Source organism: Lepidochelys kempii, chromosome 3 (assembly GCF_965140285.1).
Source record: "Lepidochelys kempii isolate rLepKem1 chromosome 3, rLepKem1.hap1, whole genome shotgun sequence".
Classification (NCBI taxonomy): Eukaryota; Metazoa; Chordata; order Testudines; family Cheloniidae; genus Lepidochelys; species Lepidochelys kempii.
In genome coordinates this window covers 149899517-149908460 of record NC_136382.1, presented here as the reverse complement: position 1 = coordinate 149908460, position 8944 = coordinate 149899517, and the positions used below count along the sequence as shown (strand labels likewise).

Genomic DNA, 8944 nt, shown 5'->3' with positions numbered 1-8944 from the left:
CAATGGGGAATGTCTATTAGAGTATAAATTCAGGGAGAGGAGGGAAAAGGAGGTCACCCTTGTGCATTTACTGGCCTGTCTTATTGACTTATGGATCAGATTCCCCAAGAGCCTCTTGGGAAGCTCCCCTTGTGCTCAGTGATTGGAAGCCATCCTCTGGAAGGCAAACATGTGCCAGACACCAGTGATGAGAATCCCCTGAAAGGCATGGGCATGCACTGCTGCCTGCGGCAGAGGAAGGTAGGAATTCCCAGTTACTACCTCAGACCATGGGACGACACAGCATGCTCTTAGGACCGCAGAGTTTCCTGTTCTTCCTCTGCCATCTGGCCATTCCTGGAACCCATTGGCTCAGCCACTGCTATGCTGCAGGGTGTGCTGGACATGATGGTGAGAGAAGCCTGCACAAGCTTCTCCTCCTTCAGGGTGAAGATCCAGGCTCTAGTCAAGAGCTCAGCAAGGCTGTGTCCCAGAGCTGGAACATCAAGATTTGTCTACCTTTGCATCCAGAGGGAGAGAAATGTCAGCTGCAGATACATCCAAGCAGAACCATGGTGTAAAGGAACAGAACAATCTAAAGCAACATTTCTCAAATGTGGCCACCGTGGCTGCATGCGGTCACCAGGGGCTTTCCTTGTGGCCACAGCCTCCCGGGTGATGATGGGGAGGGGGCCGGGGAGTAACCCTCCCCCAGGGCCGCCAGCAGGGGCTGGTCTCTGTCCCCTTCTGGAGCCACAAACACTGTAGGAGCAGGCAGCCAGCATGAGCTCCCCACCTTCCTGGAGACGGTGGGGCTCAGGCTTCAGGCTTAAGCCCTGGGGTGGTGGGTGACAGGCTCTGGCCGTGCGGCAGCAGGCTCCATCCCCCAGCCGCAGGGCTCCAGGCTCAACCCTCGCACATCGCCCCTGGCCCTTACTGCCTCCTCCAGTCCCCATCTGTGTACCAGGGCCCCAGGCTCTTGCTCTGGGCTCACCTCCTTCATCTCCCCTGACTCCTGCTGCCTCCCATCTATCCCCCTATCACCCCTTGGCTCCCTGCCCACTTCCCCATCCAAGCTTGCCGGGGCTGAGTAAGCCTGCTGTGAAAAATGATATTGTTAATATCCCTTTTTTCACAGCCTCCCAGCTAGCTAGCAAGTCTGCTGTGAAAAGTGATATTAACAAATATACAAAAGGTCACTTTTCACAGCAGATTTACTAGCTAGCAAGTCTAAAAAAAAAAAACGCAACCAAAAAAAGCAAAACATGCAAAGCACCTTATTTGTGTTGCTGTTCTGTTGAGGCCCAGTAATGAATAGACAACTATACATTATTTTAAATTATTGAGTTGGCAAAAAACAACAACAAAACCCTCCATAAATAAATTACAATGATTTGGACGTGTTTTTGCACATAATTATTTGTTTTTCCTAAAGTTAATTAAGTCTTTTAGGAAAAATTGTCAGAGCGGCCACCAGCATGCGTTGGTGGTCGCACTCTGAGGCCACCCAAAAATTTGTTGCAAGAACTCCTGATCTAAAGGTCAGAGACAGTGATCCAGAGAGTGGAATTGATCACATGAGCTAGGGGAAAACTTGTGACCTTAAATTATTGACAGCTCCAGTGACTTCCTGCACTTGCCCTCCACCCTCCCCTTCTCCCTCCACCACCTCTGTGGGCACTGTTTCTACAGTAATTAATACACAGTGGGGGCTGGGAGTAAATGAATGAATGGCAGGTGTGAGCTACTGTGACGCAGGCTCCCATCAGTCCAAAGCAACAGCTGCAGCACTGCAGGGGGAAGTTGCTTGAGCTTTGTGAGCAATCTGATCTAGGCTTTCCCTAGCACCCCTCACCATGGTATCTAGGAACCAGATCCTCAAAAGTATTTAGGCTCCTAATTTCCATTGGCTTCCATTGATTGATGAAAGTTAGGAGCCTAAACATCTTTTAGGATCTGGGTCCAAGTGCTTCCCAGGTAAATTAGACTGGCATAGAGATCTCCCTATTGAATTTCCTGTGTCTTCAGCTTTCCTCCCTTCTGTGGTAGGACACATGCCTTCCTTTTGGAATTAACTGCCTATGGGCACCAGAGAGGTGTAAACCCGCAAGAGGGAAAGAGATGCATTGTGATCTCCAACACAGAAGATCTAGGAGTTATGGATGCAACTGAGAAAAGCAAAACAGACTGAACCTCCAACTCTCTTCCACGGAAAGGGGTGGAAGCCCCATTGTTTGAAGCCCTGAAAATGTAACTGGACAAAGTCTGTGCAAATCCATAGTAGGGAATAATCCTGTAATGGCTGTGGTGAGGGGCCAGGCCGCCCAGAGGGGGGAGCAAGTGGAGCAATTTGTCCCAGGCCATGAGAGTTTTCAGGGGCCCCCCCAAGAGTTTTTGGCGGCAATTTGGTGGCGGGGGTCCTCCCGCTCCATGTCTTCGGCAAAGTGCCCTGAAGACCCGGAGTGGAAGAACCCCCGCCGCCGAAGACCCCAGGCCTCCTGAATCCTCTGGGCGGCCCTGGTGAGGGGGGTGGCCTAGTTTGGACCTTGGAGATCTCCTCTGTACCTAAGATGATGTGCAGCATTGAGAGACAGTGTTATACAGTGGTTATAGCTCTGGTCTAGACAGGCACAGGTCTAGGAGCCAGGACTCCCAATTCTATTTCCAGCGCTGTCACTAATGTGCGACTTTGGGTTAACCACTTCACCTCTCTGTGCGTTAGCCTCTGTACCTGTAAACTAGGATAATTCTATACAGCTAGATGGAGATTATAGGCACCACCTATGTGTAATGTTGGCTGCCGCATCCCATTACATAGGCGGCACAGGTCCCATAGGACTAAATTGGTTAAAATGTGCATGTCTGTAAAGCAAATCTTGTTCGTTCCTACCACTGTCATTGGTAAGAGACTCATTCAGTCTAATTTCTGGCACACACTAGTGTACACCAGCCTTGTCACCCACACAGCCTAGCCTAGCCAGCTCCCTGCTCACTTCTACCGCAGCCCGAAATCACCACCAGAGGGAGGAGGCAGGCCCAGACCACCTGAACAAACACAAGCCACAGCTGGGAATTGGCCGGGCAAACATCTGGGGCTCACACAGACCATCTCTTTCACACTCACACGGATTTTCTCTCACCCATAGCCGCACACACGCAAACTAGGCAGCGGGGCGGGGGAAGGACGCAAGCCGAAGCTTTCTAAGTGTTTGTTTTGCCCTTCCCCTGAAGGGGCTGGGTGCTAAGCTGTGCTGCCCCTGGAGCCAGCCATGTCCCAAGCCAGGGACAGACACTGGCCCAGATTCGCAAAGGACGCCTCCTCCCGCCCCACCTCACCCCACCCCGCGTGAACCTTCGCATGGAACCAGCCCTGCGAGCGGGAGGGGGAGAAGGATAGTAGCAGCGCGGGCAGCTGGAAGGGGGGAGATCCCGCTGGCTCTGGGGGCGGTGCCCAGCAGCTGCGGGGGCGTGCCAGGCTGCAAGGGGGCGTGCCGGTGGCGGGGGAATCCCGGCCGCAGCCGGGGCCAGCGAGGCGTGGCGCAGGCTGACAATGGCAGCGGGCGGAAGCGCCTTCCGCGTTCGGGGAGGCGGGGCTCGGGTCTCAGGCTGAGCTAGGTTTGCGCTCGGCCCGGCTAGGCTCTCCATTCCGCTCCGGCTCCGGCTCCAGCTCCAGGCCGCTCGCCGGGCATGAGGCCGCCGCGGCCCCCGCTTGCCTTCCGGCCAAGGACCCTGCCCCGGCCGGGCCTCTAAGCGCCCCCTTCCTGGGCCCTCCTCCCCTGCTGCAGATTCCCCCCCTTTGCACCCTGCTGCCCCAGCCCGGCTCCCCGTTTGTGGCCCCTGCCCCAGCTCGGCTTCCCCCCTCGGTTCCTGTCTGAGGTCCAGACCCCCCCCCCGCCCTCTCTTTGCCCCCTCTGCCGGGTGCTTGGGGGCTGAGCGGCCCCACTACGCGCCCGCTGCCCTCGCACCATGTCTGGGCCGCGGGGCTCGGAGAGGAAGGAGAGCTCGGAGCTGGAAGAAGGGCAATGTGACTCGGGCATCTTCTCGATCCACTCCATCCGCTCCCTGCCCGGCCCGCCGGGGGATGGGGAGCACCCCCGGGGCCTCGGGGACACGCTGCGGGAGAAGGACGCCGGCCCCCTGGGCAAAGAGGGAACAGACGCCCTGGAAGTGGAGGAGAGGATCGACTCTACCTATAGCTCGTCCTCCCTAACCGAGCACCTGGCCGACCTGGGGCAGCTCCCCGAGGAGGAAGCAGAAACCCTGGAGGGGCTCAGCCAACAGCCGCTGGAGGCACTCACCTACATCTCGGAGGATGGCGACACGTGAGTGACCTTGTGGCTAGTGCTGCTCTCCCCCGGGCCCGGGAGGGACACCACAGGGAGGGGAGCCTAGTTTCTGTGGCCCCAGCCGTCCTTGGCTTCTAAAGGCAAGGGAGGCAGTTAGTCCTGCTTGTGGTTGTGGCTGTGATGTGGACACTTGTCCCTTGGGAACTGAGCAGCTCATCTCACACAGGGCCACCAAACAGCCATTAAATGCAAATGACTTCCAGCCACTGCTGTTCTGCAGTCACATTGACACCAGTGCCTCAGAGGTGAGTGGTTCTGTGTCCCATTCCCTACCCAGCCTTCCCCGTCACCTGGGACTGGTTGAGTCTGACACCACAAAGATAAGAAGCTGCATGTCTTTAGAGATAGCCAGTGCCCACCAAAACTTCGGAGTCAGATTGTAACTGGGGGGACTGTCAGTAGAAGAATCCATGTCCCATCGCCATACCTTTTTCTTCTTCGGAGTCACATGTAGGTGCTCAGCCCCAATGAAATGGGCTGGGTATTTAACAATTAATCTAAGATTGGGCGAGATCAAATGGAACTAGCAGAGAGAAAAAGAAATTGTGCAGATCCATTTACTTTTCAGGTCTGAGCAGTGGGACACGTGGATGGAGTTAGGGGTCTGGATAGGACGTGTGGTCAGAATGATACAGAAATACATGTGATGTGCCAGTGAGAAGCTGAGTTTCTTCTTGTTTTGTGGCTGCCAGGAAAATGGGAGGCAGGTTCCCTGGACAAAAATCTGCTCTTTTCACCTGTGAAAACTCCAAAGCACAAAGCTCTGGCAGCAAGGGAGATGACTCACCTGCATAGGCTGCTTTAGGTTGTAGCCACCTGTCCAAATCCGCTATGTTGGAGAAGACCTGATTACAAAACACTTTAGTTCCTTCTGTGCTGCTGGATAGAACCATGTTGGGGGGTATAGGGGTAAACTGGCTACAGCATAACATGTAAAAAGAAAAGGAGTACTAGTGGCACCTTAGAGACTAACTAATTTATTTGAGCATAAGCTTTCGTGAGCTACAGCTCACTTCATCAGATGCATTCTGATGCATCTGATGAAGTGAGCTGTAGCTCACGAAAGCTTATGCTCAAATAAATTAGTTAGTCTCTAAGGTGCCACTAGTACTCCTTTTCTTTTTGCGAATACAGACTAACACGCCTGCTACTCTGAAACCTAACATAACATGTGGGTCATATTCCTGGATCTAAAATGCCTTTGCAGGTTCTGTGGCTGAAGCTGATTCAGTTAGTAAGGGATTTTTGTGTGTCTAAAGAGGCAGTGGCCTAATCCTGCATCCCTTCTACTCCTCTGTTACAGCTTTAGGTGCTATTAGCCTCTCTAAGGCCTAGTTTACACTTACAAATCAGATTGACGTGTCACGCAGGGCTGTGAAAAATTTCGCGCTCTGAGCACCGTAGTAAGTTTGATCTAATCGTGGGTGTAGACAGTACTAGGTCGATGGAAGATTTCCTCCTCTAGACAAGCCCTAAGTGCTGTGACTTTGGTGTGTGCCAGGGGATCATTGTTTTCCCTTCCCCACTGTGTCTAGGAGATGGAGTCTATTGGAGAGTCTTCTGCTCATTTATCTGGTTCCATCTTGTAAGGTGCCTGAACCTGTTGCTTGTCACGCTGGCATGATCAGACCCTATCATAAGCCTTCCACTAACTGGAGAAGCAATTAACTCCCGGTGGCACTTTTCACTCCCTCCCCACAGGAGGCAGCTTTCCAGGGCTCTGCAAATGGCTGCAGCTGCACTACTGCTTGCATGCGCTCTCTCCCCTTTAAGGTGCAATTTAAAACAGGAAACCTTCAAAGAGTGAGGGGGAAAAATGTCTGCTACTTATGGCCGGGCCTTTGTGAGTTAGTGCTTAGAGAAGTGGGACTGAGTCCGAACTCCTGGGTTATATCCCTGGACCCTAACTCTGGGAGGGAGTGTGTTGTAGTGCTTAGAGCAGTGAGGCTGGACTCCTGAAAATGTCTAGGCCCAGGTGGGTCAGGAATAACATGCAGAAGTGCTGAGCACTCACAATTCCAGTGGGACTCAGTGGGGGTACAAGTGCTCAGCACCTCCCTTGCGTTCTCAGTTTTTCTGTCTGTAAAATTAGGCTAATAATACTTACAAGGCTGAATGAATGAATGAAAGGGGCCAGAGAGGGCCCAGAGTTATTCTAGGGAGGCAGAAAAGATGACCCAATAGGCCTCTTCTGTTTCTGATTGTAGATTGCCCAGGAGCAGCAAGAGGAGAATTGCAATTGTCCCATCATGTGCCTTGCTTGAATTCATCCTGTGAAGCAGAGCCTGGGCTAGCATTAGAACCTCAAGCTGATTATTTCTCAGAAGGTTCATTGAGCAATAGCACTTCCTTGTAACCATTCTAATTATGAACACAAAAGTCCTGGGCTTAGAGCTAGTAGTTCCTGTTTCGTGAGCTGTCTGGGTTGATTCAGTCCCTGATCCTGAGTGGGCAAACCATCCATGATCTGGTGGGGGTAGAATGTGCTGTGGGTGCCCAGTGCCTTTTTTGGCTGCCCAACCTGTGATGCAGTTTCCTATGGGCTTGCCTGAGATTCTATGTCATTGGGAGCTCTGTCCTCAGTCTGACACTTGTGATGAAAGTTCATCAGTGGAGACAGAGATGAGCTTGTTACCAGCCACTTGAAATCCCATCAGGAGCCTCCCATGGAAACCTGCTTCAAAGGAGTGGGTGTAATTGATGTAGATTGGGGCAGCTGAGCCAAAACTGTGCCTGCAGAACTGAACCAGCTCTGCTCTGAAAACAAGAAGGGGCTCTGATGGTGCAGGAGGGGTTATAATGTATTAGCCCACCTGTCCTGGAGAAATGGGTCTGATCACAAGTGAAAAGAGTTAGGCCTCTGCCTCATCCTTGGTGGATATTTGATTGAGTTACACAATCTGCTGTGTAATTGGCAGTTTCTGGTTTGGAGATGCCAGGACTAGAATAGCAGGGGGGCTGCATGTCATGGCTGAGTTATATTGGCAGAGCTGGAATAGTAGGAATGCTGCAGGTCAGGAGTGTGGGATCAGCAAAGTTGTGGGGTGGGAGTATTCAAGGACTGGACTAGCAGGAAGTAGTGCAGTCAGGAATGAGGAATGCCAAGGAGGATTGTGGGTCAGGGTTGAGATGTGTTGGCAGAACTGGGTGGGTGAGATCGAGTCTAACCTCTGGAATAGCAGGGGGCTACCAGCCAGGACAGAGATACTTTGGCTGAGTTCTAGCTGGGAGTTGTTTGACATGGCAGGAGACGTGCTCCAATGGTGGGCTGCTCCCAGGCATGCCAACGTTATCCTCTGCCTGGTAATGTCCAGCTTCTCCTCTTGAACTGACAGTTTGTCTCTGCTAAATTGGATCCCAGGGGAATGACTCTCTGTGGAAGTTGGAGAGGGGTTTTCCAGCCTGGGAAAGGTCTGGCTGGCTCTGGGCAGGCCAGAGAGTAATGCTTGATTTGTGTCCTGGGCTCCTAATGAACTCACCCTCTTTTTAGGGAGTGACTTGGAGAAACTCCCTGCCTCTTGCCCTCAGCAGGGAGCTGCAGCAGGGAGGTGGAGCAAGCTGCCCATTGTTGCTTTTGAGGGGGGATGGGATAGGATTTTCATTCACATTCCTGCTCTGGGCAACCCCCACACCGCCGTCACCACCACTGGTGTTGCTGACTGCTGGCATGGAGGTTGTGCCTCGGTTTCTCCCATGTGTTCCAAGTCAAAGGTATTTCATCTTCCTGCTCTCAACCTTCTTGGGCTAATACTCCAGGGCAGCCAAAGCATGGCCCCTGAAGTTCCACCAGGCTGAGGCCTATACCTCCAACACTGATGGGTTTACTGGAAATCTCCAACTACGTTTGGATGAGTAGACTGCATATCCCAGCATGCAATGCTCCATCTTGCCCTGAGTAACCAGGCCCCATTGCATGATGGGGGCCCTAGTGCTCACAGGGTTCACCTCCATATGTGGGGGCATATGGCAGCCACTGTCTTCAAAGTAGGGGTGTGGCATCTGCAGCCCCCTCACTTGGGCAAAGCTTGGGGGTCCCCAGCTTAGCCCGCTGCCTGGGAAACAGTCTCATTGGTTCCTTCGTATGGAAATGGGGCCAGAGCTATTTTGGTAGCGCCAAGGTCTGTCTGTGGTGTCTCAGAGGAGGAGGGGAAGCCTCACTTCCTCCCCCGAAGTGCAGTTAGTGTCGTGCCTGCTGATGGGAAATCACGTGCTGGTGACTTGGGGACTGAGGGCTGATAATCAGGAATCAGGGTGGGTTCATGAGTTAATGCAGGTCCTGGTCCCCAAGGAGATGCAGTTTTAGTCTTCTCTCTGTGTGGTGGTAACTGGAGGCTGTGGTGGCTAACGCTGATGGGCATTTTTCTTGCTTTGCTCTGGCCTGCTTGCAACTATTCAGTAATTACTGTGCCCTATGCCCCCCACTGAGTGTCTCAAGAGTTGCAGGCAAGGTCAGCAGCTCCCCACAGTAACTGAAGTCAAGAGACCAGCTGCCAGCACCTGACCTATTGTGCTGTCCTGAAGCAGTGTTCTTGCAGCAGCAAGGCTGAGATTGTGCACATTCAAAGTCACTGCTCCTACACACTATCGCTCACTCATCCCCTCCAGGAGGGCGTTCATAG

The 8944-nt window shown here is 52.9% G+C and overlaps 1 protein-coding gene across 1 annotated transcript in view; it reads left to right on the top strand.

The window, feature by feature from the left end:
* Positions 1 to 3470: 3470 nt before the first annotated feature.
* Positions 3471 to 8944, top strand: part of NFKBIE (NFKB inhibitor epsilon) — an 18511-nt gene continuing 13037 nt past the window's right edge. The window contains exon 1 of the mRNA XM_073338515.2: positions 3471 to 4301. Coding sequence (XP_073194616.1) covers positions 3946 to 4301 — 356 coding nt within the window. The 5' untranslated portion in view covers positions 3471 to 3945. The remainder of the gene's footprint in view (positions 4302 to 8944) is intronic.